Source organism: Rattus norvegicus, chromosome 5 (genome assembly GCF_021556685.1).
Source record: "Rattus norvegicus strain SHRSP/BbbUtx chromosome 5, alternate assembly SHRSP_T2T, whole genome shotgun sequence".
Taxonomy (NCBI): Eukaryota; Metazoa; Chordata; class Mammalia; order Rodentia; family Muridae; genus Rattus; species Rattus norvegicus.
The window spans coordinates 162,367,089-162,394,125 of record NC_141538.1 but is presented as its reverse complement, the minus strand read 5'-3'; the positions used below and the strand labels follow the sequence as shown (position 1 = coordinate 162,394,125).

Genomic DNA, 27,037 nt, shown 5'->3' with positions numbered 1-27,037 from the left:
ATGATAGTATATTTAAGTGATCCCAAAAGTTCCACCAGAGAACTACTAAAGCTGATAAACAACTTCAGCAAAGTGGCTGGGTATAAAATTAACTCAAATAAATCAGTTGCCTTCCTCTATACAAAAGAGAAACAAGCCGAGAAAGAAATTAGGGAAACGACACCCTTCATAATAGACCCAAATAATATAAAGTACCTCGGTGTGACTTTAACCAAGCAAGTAAAAGATCTGTACAATAAGAACTTCAAGACACTGAGGAAAGAAATTGAAGAAGACCTCAGAAGATGGAAAGATCTCCCATGCTCATGGATTGGCAGAATTAATATAGTAAAAATGGCCATTTTACCAAAAGCAATCTACAGATTCAGTGCAATCCCCATCAAAATACCAATCCAATTCTTCAAAGAGTTAGACAGAACAATTTGCAAATTCATCTGGAATAACAAAAAACCCAGGATAGCTAAAGCTATCCTCAACAATAAAAGGACTTCAGGGGGAATCACTATCCCTGAACTCAAGCAGTATTACAGAGCAATAGTGATAAAAACTGCATGGTATTGGTACAGAGACAGACAGATAGACCAATGGAATAGAATTGAAGACCCAGAAATGAACCCACACACCTATGGTCACTTGATTTTTGACAAAGGAGCCAAAACCATCCAATGGAAAAAAGATAGCATTTTCAGCAAATGGTGCTGGTTCAACTGGAGGGCAACATGTAGAAGAATGCAGATCGATCCATGCTTATCACCCTGTACAAAGCTTAAGTCCAAGTGTATCAAGGACCTCCACATCAAACCAGACACACTCAAACTAATAGAAGAAAAACTAGGGAAGCATCTGGAACACATGGGCACTGGAAAAAATTTCTTGAACAAAACACCAATGTCTTATGCTCTAAGATCAAGAATCGACAAATGGGATCTCATAAAACTACAAAGCTTCTGTAAGGCAAAGGACACTGTGGTTAGGACAAAACGGCAACCAACAGATTGGGAAAAGATCTTTACCAATCCTACAACAGATAGAGGCCTTATATCCAAAATATACAAAGAACTCAAGAAGTTAGACCGCAGGGAAACAAATAACCCTATTAAAAAATGGGGTTCAGAGCTAAACAAAGAATTCACAGCTGAGGAATGCCGAATGGCTGAGAAACACCTAAAGAAATGTTCAAAATCTTTAGTCATAAGGGAAATGCAAGTCAAAAGAACCCTGAGATTTCACCTCACACCAGTGAGAATGGCTAAGATCAAAAACTCAGGTGACAGCAGATGCTGGCGAGGATGTGGAGAAAGAGGAACACTCCTCCATTGTTGGTGGGATTGCAGACTGGTAAAACCATTCTGGAAATCAGTCTGGAGGTTCCTCAGAAAATTGGACATTGAACTGCCTGAGGATCCAGCTATACCTCTCTTGGGCATATACCCAAAAGATGCCTCAACATATAAAAGAGACACGTGCTCCACTCTGTTCATCGCAGCCTTATTTATAATAGCCAGAAGCTGGAAAGAACCCAGATGCCCTTCAACAGAGGAATGGATACAGAAAATGTGGTACATCTACACAATGGAATATTACTCAGCTATCAAAAACAACGAGTTTATGAAATTCGTAGGCAAATGGTTGGAACTGGAAAATATCATCCTGAGTGAGCTAACCCAATCACAGAAAGACATACATGGTATGCACTCATTGATAAGTGGCTATTAGCCCAAATGCTTGAATTACCCTAGATCCCTAGAACAAACGAAACTCAAGACGGATGATCAAAATGTGAATGCTTCACTCCTTCTTTAAATGAGGAAAAAGAATACCCTTGGCAGGGAAGGGAGAGGCAAAGATTAAAACAGAGACTGAAGGAACACCCATTCAGAGCCTGCCCCACATGTGGCCCATGCATATACAGCCAGCCAATTAGACAAGATGGATGAAGCAAAGAAGTGCAGGCCAACAGGAGCCGGATGTAGATCGCTCCTGAGAGACACAGCCAGAATACAGCAAATACAGAGGCGAATGCCAGGAGCAAACCACTGAACTGAGAATAGGTCCCCTATTGAAGGAATCAGAGAAAGAACTGAAAGAGCTTGAAGGGGCTCATGACCCCAAAAGTACAACAATGCCAAGCAACCAGAGCTTCCAGGGACTAAGCCACTACCTAAAGACTATACATGGACTGACCCTGGACTCTGACCTCATAGGTAGCAATGAATATCCTAGTAAGAGCACCAGTGGAAGGGGAAGCCCTGGGTCCTGCTAAGACTGAACCCCCAGTGAACTAGTCTATGGGGGGAGGGCAGCAATGGGGGGAGGGTTGGGAGGGGAACACCCATAAGTAAGGGGAGGGGGGAGGGGGATATTTGCCCGGAAACCGGGAAAGGGAATAACACTCGAAATGTATATAAGAAATACTCAAGTTAATAAAAAAATAAATAAATAAATAAAAAATTTAAAAAAAAAAGAAATACTCAAGTTAATAAAAAAAACAAATCAACATTTTTGGTTATTAAGAAAGGACAAATCAAAACTACATTAAGATTCTATCCTACCTTAGTAAGAACCATTAGAGAATTAATGATATACTGGGCATGGCAACACACACCTGAAGGCACAAACAGAACTCTGCAAGTTTGAGGCCAGCCTGTACTACAAAGCAAATATGAGTCTCCATCTCAACACACACACACACACACACACACACACACCATGTTCGTGTGTGTGTGTATGTGTGTGTGTGTGTGTGTGTGTGTGTGTGTGTGTGTGCTTGTGACTTGAAAATAAGAGGGAATCTAAGGGTAAATTTAGAGCACATGGGGATGTTAAATAAGATGATATATACATCAAAGAAGAGCAAAGTTTGCAATAGTTGTGTATAAAATGTAACAAAATTCACTATTTTATATATTAAAAGAACAAAAGAAAGGGTTAAAAAATAAGACTCTCCCCTAACATCAGGCCATTCTCATTCAAGGCACCAGGAATACTGTCATATTTCCTATATTTTATTTCTTTATTTTAAGTTTTCGTTTTCTTTCCTGCTGTGGATTAAAGTGGGGCTTTGTACATTCTAAAACGTTACTTTACCACTGAGCAGCAGTCATTCATAAGCCCTTTATATAACTGACTACAGCATGCATTATGTTCACGGAACAGGGGAATGAGAAAAACTTCTTATCAAACAGCAACATGCATCCATGAAAACCATCCACCACATGGTGCCAGGTCACAGGGACCCCATGGTCTTCCAGGCGCTTTTTATAGAGCAAGACATCATCACGGACAATGTCCCAATGAAGGCTCACAATGAATGCCTCAGGAAGCTGAGTAATGATTTTGTCATCTGCCAGGAGGGGAGAAATGTCTACATTCATTGCATGTTTGGTTTCTAGATAAGCAGCCTCATTAAAAGGTGTAGGTGATTCCGGTGGCCGGTATTCAGTCTTGAACCTTTTAGGGATGTTTTCAGGGCTTAGCCATTTCTCATACTTCTTCCAGGCACTTGGGGAAATAGAGGCACCTGTCAACATGGTATCCTTCCAGGAGAGATCAATGGCCAAATATTTACAAACACAGGTAATAAAAAACTCTTGGGTGAGGAAAGGGATATTTATGTTCGTCAGATGTGATGGAGACTGGAAATAAAATGCCTGGAGAACTGGATAAATCAGGACCTGAGCCCGGATCTTGGGGATATCTGTTCTACTCGATAAGGTCTGAGTGACAATAGCTGCAACCGCACCTCCAATGCTGTCCCCACAGATCACGACCCGGGAGGGGTCTACCCCATAGACTTTCAGAGAGTTCAGGAAGTGAATGGAAGCATTCAGGCAATCATAGTAAAGAGAAGGATGGTGGTAATAAGGAAGTTTTCGGTACCTGCAGAAGGAAGACAGAGGACAGCACATCAGTGTGTGGGCAGGAATTACTGGAGGCTAATAGTCTACTTGATTTAATCTTCAATTTCATGACACTAACAATTGAAGACGGTCATCGCTATTTTCCCCTGCATGAATTTGAAGAAGTTGCCAAAAGTCAGAGTTGCTGAAATTCTCTACTTAAACCCATGTTTTGATCAGACATTGTTGGCATACCATGCAAGTTGGAAACTGTTGACATTGGAATAGAACAGGATCGTTAAAGGATATGTTCACAACCAAAGGCAGGAAGATAGAAAACACACTGTAATGAGAGAAAAGAGGCAACAGAAAGTTTGGCTGGTCCCACTGCTCCTGTAAGTAGAGATAGAAGAAAGAACGGTGAAATCAAGGTATGGTTGCTTTAATCTATTGAGGGGAAATGAGAGGAGAGGGGATAGATGCTAAGGGTTGAGAGGGAAGGGAGTGAAGTAAAAGAGAGAGGAGGAAAGGATAAGAGAGGACAGGGAAGGAGATAAGAAAGGAAGTAAGGGGAAGAAGGAGGGAAGAAGAAAGGGGAGGGAAGAAGAGAGAAAGCTCTCCTCATGTCCAACAAATCCCAGGCATCTCTATCAGGCCCTGTCTACTGAAGGCCCTTGACAGATGAGAGCTTTGGGTCCTGGACTGTATGAAAAAGATAGCTAAGTATGTGACTGTGAGCAATCCAGGAAACAGTATTTCTCTAAGGCCATGAGTCAAATTTTTTGCTAGAATTCCTGCCCTGTTTGTGACCTGAAAGTGAAAGTCAAATAAACCCTTTCCTCCCTAAGTTGCCTTTGGTCAGAATGCTTTATCACAAAGACAGAAAGCAAACTAGGGCAGTAGTTATTTAGCAATGCAATGAGTACCTGCAGAATCACCATCCAACAATGTCTAGAGCCTTCACTGTGATTTCCAGCCACCATTTACTGTTCTCTCATAATCCTCCAGGCCTCCTCAGTAAGAAGGGCAGTGGGTGTTTCACATTAGTCTTTTCTATCTACATTTGTCATTGAGTCTATTTACTTGGAAAACCTTTACTTTTTTAATTTTAAACAGTGTGTAAGTGTATGTGCACATGTACACATGAGACTGCAGTGCCTTATGGGAACAGATAAGGGCATTGTATTTCAGATCTCCTAGATCTCCCAGATCTGAAATACAGATAATTGAGAGTACTAGGAACTGAACTAGGGTCTCTACAAGAGTGGTACGTGCTCTTAACCACTGAGACATCCCTCCAGCCTTAAAAGAAATTCTATTGATTTTAATTAATTTTACTTCACATAGAAATTATTAAATGCTAATGTTTGAACATATTTTGCTTAATTTTATCCGACTAAGATCTCCTTATCTTGGCATACTCCCAGGGTTCTAAATGGTTATGCAATGTTTTCTAATATCACATGGTTTTGATAATCCCTTAAAAGACTTCCTTGTTCAAATCTTAGTGCCCAGGTGATTGATCTAGTCATTGAGTGATTGCCATACCATAATGCTTCCAGCATTTTAATGGTTCAATTACTGGTGGGTTTATAATTTGATTTCACTTTGTAATAGTTATGAGAACAGGAACTTGTTTGTAAGGAAGCACTTTTACTCACTGGGCCATTTTGCCAGTCCACTTAGCTGGTGATAATTAAGCAAAAAATAGAACAGAAAGAAAAATCTATAGTTTACCAGAAAAGTTTTAGGTACAGAAGATGCAGTTGTTAAATGATTTAACAACTTTAAAAATAAATCAAATGGCTAGAGAGCTAGTTTAGTGAGTAAGATGGTCATAAGATGCTGCTTGGTCATGAGGACCTGAGTCTGGATCCCAGACCAATAGTGGATGTCTTGCAACTGCCTATAGTCCCAAGGGGTCTGATGGCCTCTTCTGGCCCTTTCACACCCACAACTAGATGTATGCACGTTATCACAGAAACACACACACACACACACACACACACACACACATCTTTAAATGAATGAATGAATGAATGAATGAACGAATGATGTTTTGTGCTGGAGGAGAGGGAAAGAATCCTATTGGACAGACATCACCCATGACAGACTTCAGGATAAAACTGTAAACTCGGTAGAAAGAATTCTGCTTGACAATATAGCACTGCCTGGGTGCTCTGCCTGCAATGGTCTACCTAGAAAATTGCCTTCTCAAGGTTCATTTCCCAAAGCTAGTTGCCCAGACTCAAAGTCCAACATGGACATGTTCTAAGGAAGCTGAGCTAGTGTTACAGCTAATGGCAAGCTAGGCATCATCCACATGATGCTGAACATGCAAGCATGTGAAATAGAGTCACTTAGTTCTGGAATCTTCCACCCAGGTCCAAAGGTAAGTCTGAGAGACCAAGTAAAGTATAAGACAGTTGGGATCATGCACCATTGCCCATGAGAAAGAATATGTAAACCTGTGAAATGAAGGCTATGCTCCAATAGAGACCTGAGGAAACAGAAAATGGTAAGAATTCGAACAATGTGATGAAGAACAGAACAGACAAAGAGCAGAAAAGGGGCTGGAGAGATGGCTCAGAGGATAAGAGCACTGGCTGCTCTTCCAGAGGTCCTGAGTTCAATTCCCCGCAACCACATGGTGACTCACAACAATCTATAATGGAATCTGATGCCCTCTTCTGGTGTGTCTGAGGACAGCAACATACATAACAGTGTGTGCATACATAAAATAAATAAATAAATCTTTTTTTAAAAAAAAAAGAGCAGATGAAGGCTAAGAGGGAGGCCAAGTAGACTTTAACCAGCCCAGATCCTTTGAAAATTAAACCAGTCCATCATAAAGGAACAATGAGACTCAATTTGCCCTAGTGTGTTTTCATCTTTCTTGGACCTTGCTTTTCCTTCTATGACACCATTTTTTTTTCTGTTTGCCCTGTGCCATTTTATATTGGATGAGTGGAATTTGCTGTTTTCATTGTGTGGCAATTCACAGCTTGCAGAATTGGCCAAAATTGCAGAAGACTTTGGAACTGAATTTTGGAACTACAAGACTAGTACTATTAAACTTGGGGACTCTTGCACTAGATGCATTTTGCATTTTGAGTTGACCATTAGTCTTGAAAGTTCAGAGATGGGATGTTGTATAGATATAAATTCTCCCTCAAAAAGTCTACATTAGCAATTTGTTCCCTGGATATGGACCAAATCATTGAGATATAAGTGGACTGTAGAAGTCTGACATTACTCATGGGATAATTCATTCATTGATTTATAAGTTAATAGCATTATTGGAATGTGGAACTCATTGTAAGATATAGACCTCTCAGGGTGCATCTTTGAATGGCACCTTGTCCCTGGTCCCTTTTCTTCTTGCTTCCTGGCTACAACAAGGCGAGCACACCTGATGTATTATACCCCCTTATTTTGAGAATATTCTGCCCTATAGAATAGCAATGGAGCAAGTTGACCATAGACTGAATGAAGTTTCTGGGACTTGGAGTCAAAGTAACTTCTTCCTTTCTTGGATTATTTTGTTAGTATTTGCAATAGCATTTTTAAAAAGTGAATGAGGGTAACTAATTTTCACTATGGATAGCCCACTCAATCCCCCAATAATGAGGCCCTTTGTTCATTTGCATGATGCTATGTCCAAATGCGAGAGTTTCCTCTAGGAACAAAGACATCTAGGACTGCTACTACTTGTAGATTCCCCCTGCTTTGTGGATAAGACACCCACCATCTGACACTACTTACCCCACTGACATCAACACTGAATCTGTCTCTCGAGCCAGGAAGGCACACAGGTTGTGGTAACTGTCTGCAAAAGAAGACCAGGCTTGGAGTATTGTTTCAGAATGGCCCAGAAATCCCCACATAGTACCAGGAAAGCACTGATATGGTGACCATGGACTGTTCCTAGTCTTGCCTTTCCTGAGGACACCCAGGCAACCATGCCAGGTCAAAGTCAGACATCTACCTCCATTAAGTCAGTCTCAGACAGATGTTATCCATTTTCTCCCATTTGTGGGTGCCAGGTTTTATACAGACTTATAAAATATTTTATATATATTCATATATATATAATTATTTAAGGGGCAAATGAAACTAATAAGGTGGTGAGAAGACAGAATGAAGTGGTATACAGAGGAAGTATACTCAAAGTATATTATATAGTTGTATAATAATGACCTTAGACGATCCAGTATAATTATATAAAAACTAAAGATATTTAGAATAAGCTCCTACATTGTGTTTGTACAAGGCACTCAGCCCCATCAGTTCCTGTTTTCATATGAATTCTTTGCTTTTGTGGAATTTTCTCCCTAGTCTTTTAAAAAGAGTTACTTTTTCAATTATGTGTATATGTGAATGTGGAGGGTGTATGGACCTGAGGAGTGTGGAGGTCAGAAATTGATGTCAGGTTTCCTGGAGATGAAGTTACAAGCATTTGTGAGGTTCTAGATGTACTCATTGGGAACTAAACTAAGATCCTCTTCAAGAGAAGTGAGCACCCCTAACCTGTGACCCATCTCAGGTATAATTTTTTTATCTTAGAGGCTGACTTTCTGGAGTCTCTTGTTTTACAGTTCAGGCCTTACTAACCTCACCCAGATCTTCAGCTATGCAGCATTGACTCCTCCCATTCTTTAGTCCTCAAATCTTACTTTCTTAGAGAGACTGCCTGATTAGAAACACTGGTGTGCTATGACTCTGAGTCAGTCCCTACTCTATGCCCACATTTTCCAGTCTGAAACCATGAACCCTCCCATTTGTGTTCTGTAAGGTCCAGTCTCCTACTTTGACTGGCAGGCCAATGAGGGCAGAGACTGAATCTTGTTCTCTGGACTCTGGGAATCCACAGATAGATACAGCACACAGGTTTCTCCTGCATTCTCTTTTCCTATCCAGTGTTTGTTTCCTTGTATGGATATTGATTTTCTGATAGCATTTTTCTGTGTAACATTTTTCTGTGTAGCATTGCCTTTGTAGACCAGTCTGGCCTCAAACTTATAGTGATACACCTGCCTCTGCCTCCAGAGTGCTGGGATTAAAGGCCTGTACCACCATACTTGGTATCCCATGCACTCTTGATATTTCCATTCTATGTGGGAGCACACAAAGCCTAGGCAAAGAAACACATTGGGTATAAAAATCAACAGTGACAAAGGAAGCTCTTTGAAAAGTTCTTGTCACAAGGAAGATACCAGGAATGGATCCATTGGTCTAACGTCTGACTTCAGGGTGGCAGGGAGAATCTTTATATAAAATGTTCCCTTTCTTCTACATGCTCTCCCATATACTCATTCTTTCTCTTTAAAGTGTATGGTCTCTTCATTAAAATTGCTGTTACATACGTATATGTATATACATTCCTACATACATAAATATAAATAGCCTGTATAATGCTACTTGTATGTATGTTTTCAGAACTGACTATGTGGTGTTAGATGGCAAACAGAAGACATTCTAACCCAGACTGAGGAAAGCTCACAAGGCTTCAACCCTACACAAAGGATTGTAGGCAACTAAAGAATGCCAAGAGTGGAACAAATAGTCTTTCCCAAGGAAGAAACACTATTTGGATATCCAATACCAAATAATTAGCCCTGAACTGTATTTCTAAAGATCTCTTTAGTGTGGAGAGAAGACCAGCTATTGACAATAGAGCAGCGGGACCACTATTAGATGCAGGGCTGAAGGGGTTGAGCAAGTGATGATAGATCTGGAACTGAGAGCAATGAATTAGTTTGGGACCATTGTGGAACAAAAGGGAATAGGAGTCTGGCATTACACCTAATCATTGGAAGCCCTACTAGCCCATCCCTGTCCCTACATCAATAGAGATATCACATTGAAGAAAGCATTGTTATGAAAACAACAACTCTATTGGCTGACATGGCCTTCAGTCTTAACCGACTCCCCCTAAAAGGAGCTCCAATGATTGCTTGCTTTGACTCCCTCCCAAGATACTATCACAGAAAGTGGGTTGAGTTGTGGAGGTTGTGAGGTCCCTCTACTTCTGTACGACAGGGATGTTTCTTACCCAAGCTGCCAATCAGTGCTCCTCCTCCATGGCAGAAGATGATGCCTCTCCGGGGTTTGGAGGAGGCTGCCTTGGGATGAAAGATCCTTACAGGGATTGTGCCAAAATGCAGGTCCTTCACAAACATACCAAGGTTCTCCTTTGGTGCAAGGCTGTCTTGTACAAAGCAGACAAATTGGGACATGGAGCAAATTTTCATCTTTTCAAATATATTCCCCTGTAGAAAAGAGAGAACAGTTGGAGAGTTTCAAGATGCCTCTGTCCTTTCTACTCTTTACATGCTGCCCATACAGCTGCCCTTCTCAACTGTGGGATCTGCACAAAGCTTCCATTTGAATGTGGTGTAACTGGTTTCTCCCAAGATTTATGAATATCCAAAGTGGCTTGTGAAGATTTAGAGCATGGGAGATTTGAACAGTAAGGAAACAAGAGTCAATTTCTGGCAGTCTCTGTAGAAAAGACGTATGAGCCAAAAGCTTGGTTATATGTCTGTCTTAGCTCATTTCCCATTTCCACAGAACAGTGGAGGCTTTGTTTATCCTTTACTCCTTCCTTTAAAGAATGTGAGGAAAGCCATTCTTTCTGGTCCTAGGCCCACATGACTCTGGGTAGTCTCCTCTTTAAAGTCCACAGCAAAGTTGAGGCTTGGTAAAGAACATTCCATGGACTTGAGCCCCCCTGCACTGACTTTGCAGATATAATATCTACTTCCAGCTCTCACTGCTTCCCCAAACTTTGTACTTCAGGGAAATTGGTTATACCGTTCCTTGCAGTTCTCTCAACCACAAAATAGGGATCCACTACCATCTGTTTCAGGCTCATCTGAATGGAATAAAGGAGTATGTTTAGAAATAACCACAAATAAACTACTCAAAAGCTGGCAGCCTTTCCTTTGTTTCTTGAGCATCGACAGCATGATACTCTCCAAATGTGGAGAAGGTGGTTGATGGGGAGGATGGCATTAATAAACACGAGGTCATGACTACTGTAATTCCCAAAGGGACAAGAAGCAAGACTGGAATCTGAGAGCTATGTATGTCTCTTCATAATGAGCAGCTTAGCTCTTTGACCACTGTAGGGCTGAGACTGTGACTGGATTAATGAATTATCTGTCACCTATTAATACATTCACTGACACCGTAGGCATGGACAAAGCAAGGCATAACAGTGGACCTCATTTGCCATATTTGATTCATATTGTATTGTTATGTGCTCTCCTCTCTCAGTATGAGAAGCACTGATGACTTTAGAAGATGTTCTGGATCTTGGATGGTCCCTACACAAAGCCTCCATGACCTCTACTGGAAAGACAGCATTTGTTATTTTTTCTGAGATATTCTTAGGGTAGCAGAGTTTCTGAGTCATATTCTCTGGGAAGGTATCTCAACATATTCCTATAACAAGAAGGGAAGAACAGATTGACCTAGATTTCCATCAGTCTGTGCTGAGAGAAGGCTAGATAACTCAACAAACCCTTCTAGAATGCCTCCCATAAACTATTGATTTGTTTTTGCCACATTCAAGTCCTAAACTCCTCTGCCTTTTCTGTCTTTTTTAAATTAAAATGCATTTATTTTTATTTTATGTGAATGAGGATTTACCTACAGAGATTATTGTACCAGGTGTGTACCTGGTCCCCTTGAAGGCCAGAAGAAAGCATCAGATCTTGAAATTAAATATGGTGATGTGGGTGCTTGGAACTGAACTCAGGTCTTGAAGAGGAATAAACACTAAGCCACCTCTCTAGTTTGGTTTAAAGATCTTCTAAGCACTTAGGTTAATCACTTCTTAATAGTTTGCATATTAGAAAGCTCGTACTTCCCACCCCAGGACATATAAAGCTATTAATATATTAAGTTAATTTCAAGTTAATTTTTCTTTTGTTTAGTTTCTTGTAATCTACAATTAAATTTAAGACAGGATAAGATTTTTCTTTTGTCCTTTCCAACTCTATAAAATTTTTTTCCACTGGCAGTAACTCTTGCCTGGGAGATACTAAAATCACAGGACTCTAGCTCACAAAGGATATCCCTAACCATTCCAAACTGATGAACGACAAAATACTATGACACACCTCAGAAGACTGGGTTCACATTTTCCTAACTGAAGCTTCTTATTTTACTGATGAGGAATCAGAAGTATTTTAACCAACCAGGTAAGGACTTACTCGACCCAGCCAAAGTCACCTTTCCCCAACCAATTTCTGGCATTTGTAAGGGACTCAGACTGTTTCTCACTAGCAACCAACTTCCCATTTTTTCCCTGCAGCTTCTTCTTGTGTGAAATGAAGGAGGTGAGAGGGTACACAAAGCTTACATTGTTCATAGGGAGTCCTCAGTACTTTGCCTGACATATCACTACTGACCAGCACACATTGGCCATTGTACTATGTAGATCTTTGCAAAATGCTTTCCTCAGGCTGAAGTTCAGTCTACCCTGGCATGACATGATTTTAAGAAACAAAATTTACCCATGTGGTTGTCAGATGAAAGCCATAGTGTAGAATCCGTAACTTCACAGGGTGTAGAACAGAAGGAGGCACATCAATAGTACGGAGGTCGTCTATGAGAACCCACACATTGACTCCCAGGACCAGGAGACACATGGTAGCGAGGAGAAATCCCACCAAGTAAAGCATGGAATTCATATTCATTCAGAGGGAGCTGAGGAACACCTGTACCATGGGGAGAATTCACGGAATGTCACACACACACAAATCCAGCTGACTTATATCCTTCAAAGAAGCACCATGGCCTAACCTTACCCCTCGTCAAACCTATCTACATAGTGAAAGAATCCTCCATGTGAACTGATTGCAACAAACCACAGTTCAGAGAGGCTCCTCTCATGCCAGCAACAGTGGAGCCCTGGTACAATGTCCCCAGGGCACAATAGTCTGTCATCATACCACCCAGGGAGTCACCAATCTGATTAGGAGATGAACAGTATTGGGAAGGGGTTGTCCGGAAATTGATGCCAAGTGACAGTCAAGTCCCTTGGAACTGGAGGAAATTCACAGAAGTCACATAAGGTATTCTGTGACTCTCCTCTCAGGTGTGAAATCAGCGATTAGAAAGCTGTTGAGCCACAATGAGGAAGGGCATTGTACAATATCTAGAACAACCCATTCTATCCCATCCTCACCTTTCCTCTGACCTTACTAGCCTTATTTGCTTAATAACAGAAATTAGTTTCACAATTGTTCCTTGAACTCACCCCACTTTATGTCCCACATTCACATATTTTGAAGTCTAAGTCATGCTAATCTAAACATGTCACCCTAAACTGGAAAAGCTAATTTTGAGAGATGTTAAGCAACTTTTCTATGAGCACATTTTTGCATATCTGTGTGAGTGCACACACACAGTGTGCATGCAGCATATGCATACTCTTTTATATGTGTGTTGACATGTATGTGTATAAGTTGACATCAGGTATATTCCTCAGTTGCTTTCTACTTTATTTACCAGTGCATGGCCTTTCTCTGAATCTGGAGCTCATCAGCTCTAGCCTGCATGACCTGGGGATCCTCTGTGTCTTCCTTCCTACCTGCTTTCCTGCCACCATACCTGCCCAGATTTTAAGTGCTCTGAGCTTCAATCCTCACATTATGCTTTATAAACTGAGCCATCTTTCTAGTACACTTTTGAAAATGTAAAATGAAAAATTCAGTGCCTCAATCCACAGTCACTTCCTTTGTTGAATGTTTGATGCTAGAGTACCTTCTACCTTTCATGATCTGATATGGGTTTTTCCCTTCCTCTTGGGACTGATTGTCACTGCAAGAGTCTTCTAATCCAGTGGCTAACAAAGTTCAAAATAGTCATTAATATGCCACCTTTTAAATTACTCAGAGGATTATGGTGCAGGGTCTTTGTAAAGTTTGGGAAAACACCCTAGAGGCCCTGGATTTATTCCTACTATGAACAAGAAATCAGTCCTTCCAAGTTATTCATCCTCTGATATTAGTAATCCTTGCTGATGGGGTAGAAAAGGGAAGAGAGGAAGAGGATATTTGTGATTGTCTTGAGATATAGATAAAGAAGCACTTATGTTACACTAAGCATATTTTTCCCATCTTTATTAACTTGAGTTTTTCTTATTTACATTCCCATTGTTATTCCCCTTCCCTGTTTCCAGGCCAACATCCCCCTAACTCCTCCCTCTCCCCTTCTCAATGGGTGGTCCCCTCCCCATCCTCCCCCCATTATCACTCTCCCCCCAACAATCACGTTCACTGGGGATTCAGTCTTGGCAGGACCAAGGGCTTCCCCTTCCACTGGTGATCATACTAGGCTATTCATTGCTACCTATGAGGTTGGAGCCCAGGGTCAGTCCATGTATAGTCTTTGGGTAGTGGCTTAGTCCCTGGAAGCTCTGGTTGGTTGGCATTGTTGCTCATATGGGGTCTCGAGCCCCTTCAAGCTCTTCCAGTCCTTTCTCTGATTCCTTCAACGGGGGTTCTGTTCTCAGTTCAGTGGTTTGCTGCTGGCATTCACCTATGTATTTGCTGTATTCTGGCTGTGTCTCAGGGAGAGATTTACATCCAGTTCCTGTCAGCCTGCACTTCTTTGCTTCCTCCATCTTATCTAATTGGATGGCTATATATGTATGGGCCACACATGGGGTAGGCTCTGAATGGGTGTTCCTTCTGCCTCTGTTCTAAACTTTGCCCCCCTATTCCCTCCTGAGGGTATTCTTGTTCCCCTTTTAAAGAACAAGTGAAGAATTCCCATTTTGGTATCCTTCTTGAGTTTCATGTGTTCTGTGCATCTAGGGTAATTCAAGCATTTGGGCTAATAGCCACTTATCAATGAGTGCATACCATGTGTGGTTTTTTTTGTGATTGGGTTACCTCGCTCAGGATGGTATTTTCCAGTTCCCTCCATTTGCCTATGAATTTCATAAAGTCATTGTTTTTGATAGCTGAGTAATACTCCATTGTGTAGATGTACCACATTTTCTGTATCCATTCCTCTGTTGAAGGGCATCTGGGTTCTTTCCAGCTTCTGGCTATTATAAATGAGACTGCTATGAACATAGTGGAGCATGTGTATTTGTTATATGTTGGGGCATCTTTTGGGTATATGCCCAAGAGAGTTATAGCTGGATCCTCAGGTAGTTCAATGTCCAATTTTCTGAGGAACCTCCAGACTGATTTCCAGAATGGTTGTACCAGTCTGCAATCCCACCAACAATGGAGGAGTGTTCCTCTTTCTCCACATCCTCACCAGCATTTGCTGTCACCTGAGTTTTTGACCTTAGCCATTCTCCCTGGTGTGAGGTGAAATCTCAGGTTGTTTTGATTTGCATTTCCCTTATGACTAAAGATGTTGAACATTTCTTTAAGTGTTTCTCAGCCATTCAGCATTCCCCAGCTCTGAATTCTTTGTTTAGCTCTGAACCCCATTTTTAACAGGGTTATTTGTCTCATCGCGGTCTAACTTCTTGAGTTCTTTGTATATTTTAGATATAAGCCCTCTATCTGTTGTAGGATTGGTAAAGATCTTTTCTCAATCTCTTGGTTGACATTTTGTCCTAACAAGGGTGTCCTTTGCCTTACAGAAGCTTTGCAGTTTTATCAGATCCCATTTGTCTATTCTTGATCTTAGAGCATAAGCCATTGGTGTTTTGTTCAGGAAATTTTTTCCAGTGCCCATGTGTTCGAGATGCTTCCCTAGTTTTTCTTCTATTAGTTTGAGTGTATCTGGTTTGATGTGGAGGTCCTTGATCCACTTGGACTTAAGCTTTGTACAGGGTGATAAGCATGGATCGATCTGCATTCTTCTACATGTTGACCTCCAGTTGAACCAGCACCATTTGCTGAAAATGCTATCTTTTTTCCATTGGATGGTTTTGGCTCCTTTGTCAAAAATCAAGTGCCCATAGGTGTGTGGGTTCATTTCTGGGTCTTCAATTCTGTTTCATTGGTCTATCTGTCTGTCTCTGTACCAATACCACGCAGTTTTTATCACTATTGCTCTGTAATACTGCTTGAGTTCAGGGATAGTGATTCCCCCTGAAGTCCTTTTATTGTTGAGGATAGCTTTAGCTCTCCTGGGTTTTTTGTTATTCCAGATGAATTTGCAAATTGTTCTGTGTAACTCTCTGAAGAATTGGATTGGTATTTTGATGAAAATTGCATTGAATTTGTAGATCGACTCACCATATTTTTAAGTACCAAGCACACATGAATGGGCATGCATGTTGGCCACTGGCAGATGCTGATGCTTGTCTTCAAAAGCTGTATCACCTGTATGGCAGGTAACCGTCATTCAGGTCATGATCATTGTGTATGTGTCATCAGGCTAAGTTAGTCTAAGGATCATGAGATATGATTTCACTGTTGGAGATGGAGAGGAACACATGCGAAGATGCGTAACTTTATAAGAGAGAGAGAGAGAAAGAAGGAAACTACACACAGATGAGGAGGGAAGGCAGTTTAAAACTTAAATGGGAAGGTGATATTTCTATGAACCAAACTACACTGTATACCACAAGGAACATGATGAAGAAAGACACGGCCTTACTCGGACACTGTGCCTACATCTCCACTGCACCTCTTTGTCCCTCCTTGGACTGGCATCTTGAATGTATGTGGCAACATCCAAAAAGTTGTACTGGAAGTAGACTAGGAGGAAGACTGTGTTGGGTATTTTCTCTCCCTGCTTCTTGTCTTTCATATGGTATGCTTAGTTCTGCACATCTTTCAAGAGATGATGATAGGGAAATTCTGAAACATTGTTGCAAAGTATATCTGTTTCCTTTGGTGCACACTATTATTCCTAACATTCAGGATGTAGAGGGAAATAGTCTCTGTAAGTATGAGAACATCCAGGGCTACATAGAGAGACACTGTCTCAAAGAAAGAAAAAAGTTTCCTTTTGAGACAAGGACAGTTGAGGCTGGCCTCCAAGTATCTTCAAATGGTCTGGAGACTGCTTGGGATATGGACATGCATACCTCTTTTTATATAGAAAGAAGAGGGAACTGGCTCATCAGTAAAGAGCCTTTGCTGCTCTTCAAGACATGCAGTTCAGATTCCAGCACCCATATGCCAGTCAGTTCATAGCCATCCTTGCCTACAGTTTTAGGGGGGTCCAATGTATATGCATACATACAGGCAAACATGCATAAAAGTAAATCAATAAGGAAAAAAACTTTTTGAGAGCCCTCTGGACACAGGAACCTAGTCTCTGCCTGCACCCAGAGCTGAAAGTCAGTCACCAGGAGCACTGATACACCTCAGAGCAGAGGTAAGACCACCACTTCTGCTTGTAGGGACTGACCTGGAGCTCTCAGGACACACAAACCCAGGAGCAGTCTGGGACAAGACACTTCTGGTTTCCGCCTGCACCTGGAGCTGACCCAGTTCCACAGCTCTCTATACCTAGATAACGCTGGGAGAAGTGCTGGCACACAAGCTTACAGGAGGGTCAAGCCACTGTCAGAGACAGCAAGACCAGCTAACCAGAGACAACCAGATGGCAAGAGGTAAGCACAGGAACCTAAGCAAAAAAAAACCAAGACTACTTGGCATCATCAGAGCCCAGTTCTCCCACCAAAGAAAAGATTGGATATCCCAACACACTGGAAAAGCAAGATTTGGATTTAAATCTCATGATGATGATAGAGGACTTTAAGAAAGACATAAATAACTCCCTTAGAGAAATACATGACAATACAAGTAAAAAGGTAGAAGGCCTTAAAGAGGAAACAAAATTCCCTTAAAGAATTACAGGAAAACACAACCAAACAGTTGAATGAATTAAATAAAACCATCCATGAACTAAAAATGGGAATAGAAAATAAAGAAACCACAAAGGGGGAGAACCCTGGAGATACAATACTTAGGAAAGAGATCAGGAGTCGTAGATTCGTAGATGCAAGCATCACCAACAGAATACAATAGATAAGAGAGAATCTCAGAGGAAGAAGATACCATAGAAAATATTGACACAATAATCAAAGAAAATGTAAAATGCAGAAAGCTCCTAAACCAAAACATCCAGGAAACCCTGTACACAATGAGAAGATCAAACATAAGGATAATAGGTATAGAAGAGAGCAAAATTTCCCAACATAAAGGACAAGTAAATATCTTCAAAATAATCTGTCCGAACCTAAAGAAAGAGATGACCATAAACATATAAGAAGCCTACAGAACCCCAAATAGATTGAACCAGAAAAGAAATACCTCTCATCACATAATAGTCAAAACACAAAATGCGCAAAATAGAGTATTAAAAGCAGTAAGGTCAAGTAACATATGAAGACAGATCCATCAGAATTACACCAGACTTCTCACCAGAGACTATGAAAGCCAGAATATCCTGAGCAGATATCATACAGACTGTAAGAGAACACAAATGCCAGCCCAGGCTACTATATCCAGCAAAACTCTCAATTAACATAGATTGAGAAAACAAGATATTCTGTGAAGAAAAAAACAAATTTACACAGTATCTTTCCACAAGTCTAGCCCTACAAAGGATAATATATGGACAACTCCAAAACAAGGAGTGAAACTATACCCTAGAAAAAGCAAGAAAGTAATCTTCTAGCAATATACCCAAAAGAAGAGAGTCACACAAACATAATTCAACCTCTAACAAAAGTAACAGAAAACAGTAATCACTATTCCTTAATATCTCTTAACATCAGTGGATTCAATTCCCCAATAAAAAGACATAGACTAACAGACTGGATACAGAAAGAGTACCCAGCATTTTGCTTCATACAAGAAACACACCTCACTGACAAAGACAGACACTACCTCAGAATAAAAGGCTGGCAGACAAATTTCTAAATGGTCCCATGCAGCAAGCTGAAGTAGCAATTCTAATATCGAATAAAATTGATTTTCAATGAAAAGTCATCAAAAATGATAAGGAAGGATATTTCCTATAAATCAAAGGAAAAATCCACAAAGGTGAGTTCTTGATCCTGAATATATATGCTCCAAATGCAAGAGCACCTACATTCATAAAAGAAACTTTACTAAAGCTCAAAGCACACATTGTAACTAACACAAAAATAGTGGGAGACTTCAATGCCCCATTCTTATCAATGGACAGATAATGGGAAAAGAAACTAGACGGAGACACAGTGAAACTAACAGAAGTTATAAACCAAATGGATTTAACATATATATATATATATACATATATACATATATATATATATATATACACACACACACACATATATATGTATGTATATACACATTTCATCCTAAAACAAAAGAATATACCTTCTTCTCAGGACCTCAAGGTACCTTTTCCAAAAGTGACCATTTAATCAGTCACAAAACAGGCCTCAACAGATACAAGAAGATTAAAACAATCCTATGCATTCTGTCAGATCACGACAGACTAAGGCTTGTCTTCAATAACAACAAAAATGACAGAGAGCCCACATACACATGGAAGGTGAACAATGCTCTATTCAATAATAACATGGTCAAGGAGGAAATAAAGAAAGAAACTAAAGACTTTTTAGAATTTAATGAAAATGAAGGACAGCACATACCCAAACTTATAGGACACAGTGAAAGCAGTGTTAAGAGGAAAACTCATAGCTCTGAGCGCCTCCAAAAAGAAACTGGAGAGAACATATACTAGCAGCTTGACAGCACACCTCAAACTCTGGAGCAAAAGGAAGCAAATACACCCAAGAGAAGTAGACAGCAGAAAATAATCAAACTCAGGGCTGAAATCAGCCAAATAGAAAAAAGAACTATACAAAGAATCAACAAATGAGGAGCTGGTTCTTTGAGAAAATCAACAAGATAGACAAACCCTTAGCCAGACTAACCAGAGGGCACAGAGTATCAAAATTAATGAAATCAGAAATGAAATGGGAGACATAACAACAGAATCAGAGGAAATTCAAAAAATCATCAAATCCTACTATAAAAGTTTATACTCAACAAAAATGGAAAATCTGGATGAAATGGACAATGTTCTGGACAGATACCAGTTACCAAAGCTAAATCAGGATCAGATGAACCATCTAAACAGTCCCGTAACTCCTGAAGAAATAGAAGGAGGTATTAAAATATTAAAAGTCCCTCAATAACAACAACAACAACAACAACAACAACAACAAAAACGACAACAAAGCAGTCCAGGACCAGATGGGTTTAGTGTAGAATTCTATCAGACCTTCATAGAAGACCTAAAACCAATAATTTCCAAACTATTCCACAAAATAGAAACAGAAGGAACACTACCCAATTCCTTTTACAAAGCAACAATTATGTTTATACTTAACCACACAAAGACCAAACAAAGAAAGAGAGCTTCAGACCAATTTCCATTATGAATATCAATGTAAAAATACTCAATAAAATTCTTGCTAACCAAATCCAAGGACACATCAAAACAATCATCCATCATGATCAAGTAGGCTTCATCCCAGGGATGCAGGGATCAATACATGGAAATCCATCAATATAATCCACTATATAAACAAACGCAAAGACAAAATCACATGATCATCTCATTAGGTGCTGAGAAAGTATTTCCTAAATATAGTAAAAAGCAATATGCAGCAAACTAGTAGCCAACATAAAACTAAGTGGAAAGAAACTTGAAGCAATCCCACTAAAATCAGGAGCTAGACAAGGCTCTCCACTCTCTCTCTACTTATTCAATATAGTACTCAAATTCCTAGCCAGAGCAATCAGACAAAAAAGGAGGTCAAGGGGATACAAATTGGAAAGGAAAAAAGTCAAAATATCACTATTTGCAGACGATACGATAGTATAGTTAAGTGACACCCAAAGTTCCACCAAAGAACTACGAAGCCTGATGAACAACTTCAGCAAAAGTGGCTAGATATAAAATTAACTCAAACAAATCACTAGCCTTCCTCTACTCAAAGGATAACCAGGCTGAGAAAGAAATTAGGGAACAACCGGCACAATAGTCACAAATGACATAAAATAACTTGTGACTCTAACCAAGCAAGTATAAGTTCAGTATAGCAAGAATTTCAAGTCTCAGAAGAAAGAAATTGAAGATGGAAAAATCTCCCAGGCTCATGGATTGGCAGGATTAATATAATAAAAATGACCATTTTGCCAAAAGTGATCTGCAGATTCAGTGCAATCCCCATCAAAGTCCCAATTCAATTCTTCACAGAGTTAGGAAGAGTAATTTGCAAATTCAGTTGGAATAACAAAAATCCCAGGATATTGAAAACTATACTCAACAATAAAAGAACTTCTGGGGTAATTAGCATCCATGAGCTCAAACTGGATTACAGAGTAATGGTGATAAGAATCCATATGGCGTTGATACAGACACAGGCAGGTAAATAAATAAAATAGAATTGAAGATCCAGAAATGAACCCATACAACTATGGTCACCTGATCTTTGACAAAGGAGCTAAAACCATACAGTGGGAAAAGATAGCATTTTCAACAAATGGTGCTGGTTCAACTGGAAGTCAACATGTAGAAGAATGCAAATCAATCCATTCTCATAGCCCTGTACAAAGCTCCAGTCCAAGTGGATTAAAGACCTCCACATAAAACCAGATACACTTAAACTAGTAGAAGAAAAAGTGGGGAAGAGTTTTGAACACATGGGCACTGGGGAAATTTTTTTGAACAGAACACCAATGACTTATGCTCTAAGATCAAGAATCGACAAATGGGACCTCATAAAACTTCATAGCTTCTGGAAGAAAAAGGACAGTGTCATTAGGACAAAACAGCAACTGACAGATTGGGAAAAGATCTTTATCAATCCTACATATGATAGAGGGCTAGTATTTAATATATACAAAGAACTCAAGAAGTCAGACTCCAGAGAGTCAAGTATCCCTATTAAAAATGGGGTACAGAGCTAAACAAAGAATTCTCAGCTGAGGAATGTTGAATGTCTGAGAAGTACCTAAAGAAATGTTCAACATCCTTAGTCATCAGGGAGATGCAAATCAAAACAACCCTGAGATTCTACCTCACACCAATCAGAATGGCTAAGGTCAAAAACTCAGGTGATAGCACATGCTGGCAAAGATGTGGAGAAAGAAGAACACTCCTCCATTGTTGATGGGATTGCAAGCTGGTAGAACCACTCTGGAAATCAGTCTGGAGATTCCTCAGAAAATTGGAAATAGTACTACCCGAGGACCCAGCTATACCTCTCCTGGGCATATACCCAAATGATGCCCCAACATACAACAAGGACACAATCTCCACTATGTTTGTAGCAGCCTCATTTATAATATCCAGAAGCTGGAAAGAACCCAGGTGCCCCTCAACAGAAGAATGGATACAGAAAATGTGGTACATCTACACAGTGGAGTACTACTCAACTATCAAAAACAATGACTTCATGAATTTCATAGGCAAATGGGTTGAACTAGAAAAAATCATCCTGAGTGAGCTAACCCAAACACACAAAAAAAAGCCACACATGGTATGCACTCACTGATAAATTGACAGCCCAAACGCTCAAATTACCCAAGATACAATCCACAGACCACATGAAGCTCAAGAAGAAGGATGACCAAAGTAAGGATGCTTCAGGCCTTCTTAAAAGTGAGAACAAAAATATTCTTAGGTGAAGACAGTTTGGAGCAGAGCCTGAAGGAATGGCCATTTAGAGCCTGCCCCACCTAGGGATCCAGCCCAGACAATATTGCTGATGCCAAGAAGTACACGCTGACAGGAGCCTGATATAGCTTCTTAAGAAGCTTTCCCAGAACATGACAAAAACAGAGGCAAATGCTCACAGCCAACCATTGAACTGAGAATGGGTCCCCATCAGAGGAATTAGAGAAAGGATTGAAGAAGCTGAAGGGACTTTCAACCCCACAAGACAACAATACCAACAAAACTAAGCTCCCAGGGTCTAAAGCACCAAAGAGTGTACATGGACAAACCCATGGCTCCAGCTGCATATGAAGCAGAGGATGGCCTTGTTTGGCACCAATGGGTGAAGACCTTGGTTCTGCTAAGGCTGGACCCTCTAGTGTAGGGGAATGTCAGAGCGAGGAGGTGGGAAGGGGTGGGTGGTTGTGGGGTAACACCCTCATAGAAGAAGGGGAAGGGGGATAGGATAGGGGGTTTATGGGTGGGAAACCAGGAAAGGGGATAACATTTAAAATTTAAATAATAAATATCCAATAAAAAACACTAGATATATGGGGGGAATAAATTTCATATTCCAGATGGCCTCTAGAGCTTCCCAGAACAACCTTGGTTGTCCTGCTGAGTGGTTTTGGTTCTTAAAGAGGCATCCTTAACTATAATGGTGTGCTGTGCTGACTAGTTATATGTCAACCTGAAACACTTAGTATCTTTTTGGAGGTAGAATCCTCAAATGAGAAGATGCTTCCTTGTAAGCAAGCCTGTGGTGCATTTTCTTGTTTGAGGACTGATGTGGGAGGGTCCAGCCTATTGTGGGTGATGACACCCTTAGTTCTTAGTGCTATAAGAAAGCAGGTTGAGGGGGCTGTGGAGATGGCTCAGTGGTTAAGAGCACTGACTGCTCTCCCAGAGGTCCTGAGTTCAATTCCCAGCAACCACATGGTGGCTCACAACCATCTGTAATGAGATCTGATGACCTCTTCTGGTGTGTCTGAAGACAGCGACAGTGTTCTTACATATAATAAATAAATCTTTTAAAAATAAGGAAGCAGACTGAGCAAAACAGTAATTAAGTAACACCCCTCCATGGCCTGTGCATTTGCCTCCAGGTTCCTGAGTGTGTGAGTTTCTGTTCTCACTGCCCTCACTGCTTTGATGATGAACTGTGTGAGCAAAATAAACCCTTTCTTCCCTGAGTTGCTTTATGTCATGTTGTCACCTAACTAAGACACACTCTAGCTGATCTTCCATACATGCAAATATCTAATGAATTGGGCTTTCTTAGCATCATCCTCGTAATTGGCCCCTGAACAGTAGGCCTTCAGTAGGTAGATATTTTTTTACCCTGAAATGAAGTCCTGAGAAGTTACTACCATAGCAAAACCCAATTCCTTAACCAGTCCCTTTAGCCAGTTCAGGCTGCCTTTATCATCTTTTTTCCTTCTTCCAATATTTTGAAGAGATATTCTGAATTCTGGGCTCATCATAACTTCTATGTTATTTGCACATAGCTTTATTTGTGTCTATACTGTTTTAGAAAACACTCCTGGGGGCTGGGCTCAATTGGTAGACTGCTCACCTAGTACATAGTACTGCACAAACAAGATATGATGGTATATACCTACAATCCCAGCACTCAGGACCTGGAGTGAGGTAGAAGAGCAGAAGTTAAAGATTATATACATATACATTATATACATTATATACATCATATACATCATATACATTATATACATTATATACATCATTATATACATTATATACATTTGCCAGGAGCCATCCAGGAGAGACTAAAAATTAGCAGGTAATTTTCCTGAAATGATTTCACCATGGACTGTAAAACTACAATGGATAAGCCCTTCTAGGCAAGGCCAGAAAGAATAAGTTTTTAAAAAGATTCCTGATATTAATATGCTTTTCCTGGGGCAGGCTCTGAATGGCCATTCCTTCGGTCTCTGCTCCAAACGTTGTCTCCATATCCCCTCCTATGAATATTTTTGTTCTCCCTTTTTTTTTCTTTTCTTTTTTTTTTTGGAGCTGGGGACTGAACCCAGGCCTTGCGCTTGCTAGGCAAGCGCTCTACCACTGAGCTAAATCCCCAACCCCTTTTTCTCCCTTTTAAGAAGGACCGAAGCGTTGATTAATTGGGAGATAAACAATGGTTAGAACATTCGAAATAAATTTTTAATCTTTATTTATGTACATGTATTCCCCTCTGTGTGTGTGTGTGTGTGTGTGTGTGTGTGTGTGTGTGTGTGTGTGAGAGAGAGAGAGAGAGAGAGAGAGAGAGAGAGAGAGAGAGAGAGATGGTTGCCTATAAGAAGCCAGGAGAAAATGTCAGGTGCCCTGCCATTGAAGTTGTAGGTGGTTGCAAGCCATGCTTGTGAGTTCTGGGAACCAAACCTGAGTTCTCTGCAAGAAGTGGTCTTTACCACTGAGCCATCTCTCCAGCCCCCATGAATAATACCTTCTAAACAGTTGGTTAATACATCTAAATTTCTATATAGTATGTCTTCCTGGCCCACTGTATCAAGAACTTCTCTGTTTGTTTTGAGATAATGTTTGTCTCTGCAGCCCTGGCTGTCCCGGAACTCGCTCACTCTGTAGTCCAGCCTAGCCTCAAACTCAGAGATCCACCTGCCTCTGCCTCCCTAGTGCTGGCATTAAAGTTGTGTGCCACCACTAATTGGCTTCAAGTACTCTGACTCAGCTGTACCCAGCCCTAGCAATCAGAATTCAAAGGCAACCCAGCAGTCAATACACATCTTCTGCCCTGGTTACCTTGACCAGTTGAATCATCATGATTATAGCAAGGAGCCTATAACACATATTTTAAAAATGATACCAGATAATTCTAGTGTCAAGGGGGTCCCAGGGTAGGCATATGGGCTGTTACCACAATGGAGAGGGCAGAGGCTTAGGACACTCAGTGTCTGTGTCCAAGGTTCCTTACAAACAGTCTCAGCCTTTTGCCAACTCTTTACAATAAAGATGCCTGGCACTATCCCAGGGAAAATCGAAGCAGCCTCGGGGAGGACCTGGGCATGGGTTTAAAAGTTTATACATATTAAAAGTTAAACTCTGGGAGAGTTCAAATGTCCCCATGGAAAAGATCTCTACTAACCATGACCTGGACTCTAGACCTTGTGAACAGCCCAGCTTCAATCCCTCCTCTGTCACCCTGAGGTCTTTCTTTACCTTCCAGAGCCTCAGGTTGGTCCTGATTCAGAGTTTTGCTCCTAAGCCCCTCCCTTGTAGACTTCACAAGGCCTGGATCAAGGATGATCCTGGTATGAAGTCTCTGAGTGCTAAAGCAAGAATCTACTAGGACCTTCAGTCTTCTAGACAGGCAGTATTTTAAATTTATTTTTTATTTGTGTGTGTGTGTGTGTGTGTGTGTGTGTGTGTGTGTGTGTGTGTGTGTGTAAGTGGTTTATTCTGCATGTTATCCACATCTGAAACCACCTCTTTGTGTCCTCCTGCATGGTGCAATTTCCTCCTTTGACTCATAGGTTCATAAATCAGGGATTGGGTCTTCTTCTTCTTCAGTGTATTCCCTGAACCTGGAGAAGGGTCTGTAGCTAAGTATGTGTTCACTACATAGCTGTTGAGCCATCACTGTTCTTACCCTCCACAGGGACTGGTGGCTTGTGGTTAAATGCCATTGCTAATGGTTTTTGATGCAGGAAAATGCCCTTGGACATAGGTGGGTCCCATAAATGGGACACATTCATAGTTTCTAACTGAGAAAGGACACCATGACAACACCACCAGCTACAGAATGACCATGGATATTTTTACCACCAGGTGGCAGTAAGTGACCTTTATGAGTCTGAAAGAGGAGCAATTGCCCTCTTTGCAATTTCCCAAATTGGGAAAATTTGGACATGCATGCATGCAAGCATTTATCCACCCACCCACCCAACTAGACGCCTACTGATTCATTCACCAATGTCTCCTTTTATGCAGTATCTTATCTAAAAGTCCATTTACCCATGAATTAATTTTTCAAGAGTAAAAATGATAGCCAAGATGGTAGGAGTCTATCCCAAACCACAAATGTGCCATAACACAGGGCAGTGGAGGGAATTTAACAAAGCAACCTGAGAATGAGACAAAGGTGACCATTCAGAGACGACACCGAGGGACAAAAGAAAGGCTGAAGGAAAGGAGTGACAGGTTTCATGCTGGATCTTCAAAGATCTCTCTGAACGAACCCTAAGGAGTAAAACCGAACTGTGACACCATTACTGGGGTATGGAGTGGACGAGACAGACTTAGTGGTCCCAACCTCTAGAGTTAAGTAAAAATGGATGGATTTGGTATCATTGTGGGACAGATCAGATAAGGTGGTGACTGTGAGTGGAAGGGGAGGGTCAGGAAGGAATGGGAGGAGAAGAGAAGGAAGGGGAAGAAAGAAAATAGAAATGTGTTGTTCATACCCATTACTCTGGAAGACATGCCTGGACATTGATGTTCACCATTAAACCAAAACTATAGCATAGATATGACTCAATTTTGATCGAATCACTAGAGAA

General features: G+C 40.7%; 1 protein-coding gene across 5 annotated transcripts in view; it reads right to left on the bottom strand.

The window, feature by feature from the left end:
* Window positions 1–2,985: 2,985 nt before the first annotated feature.
* Aadacl4fm1 (AADACL4 family member 1) overlaps window positions 2,986–27,037 on the bottom strand; it is a 93,223-nt gene continuing 69,171 nt past the window's right edge. For 2 of the 5 annotated variants that reach the window (XM_087548498.1, XM_087548500.1), the window contains 5 exons: window positions 24,079–24,142; window positions 12,365–12,568; window positions 9,895–10,111; window positions 7,605–7,668; window positions 2,987–3,879 (listed from right to left, as the gene is read on the bottom strand). In XM_087548498.1, coding sequence (XP_087404624.1) covers window positions 3,105–3,879; window positions 7,605–7,668; window positions 9,895–10,111; window positions 12,365–12,547 — 1,239 coding nt within the window. In that variant the 5' untranslated portion in view covers window positions 12,548–12,568; window positions 24,079–24,142 and the 3' untranslated portion in view covers window positions 2,987–3,104. 5 annotated transcript variants of the gene reach the window in all.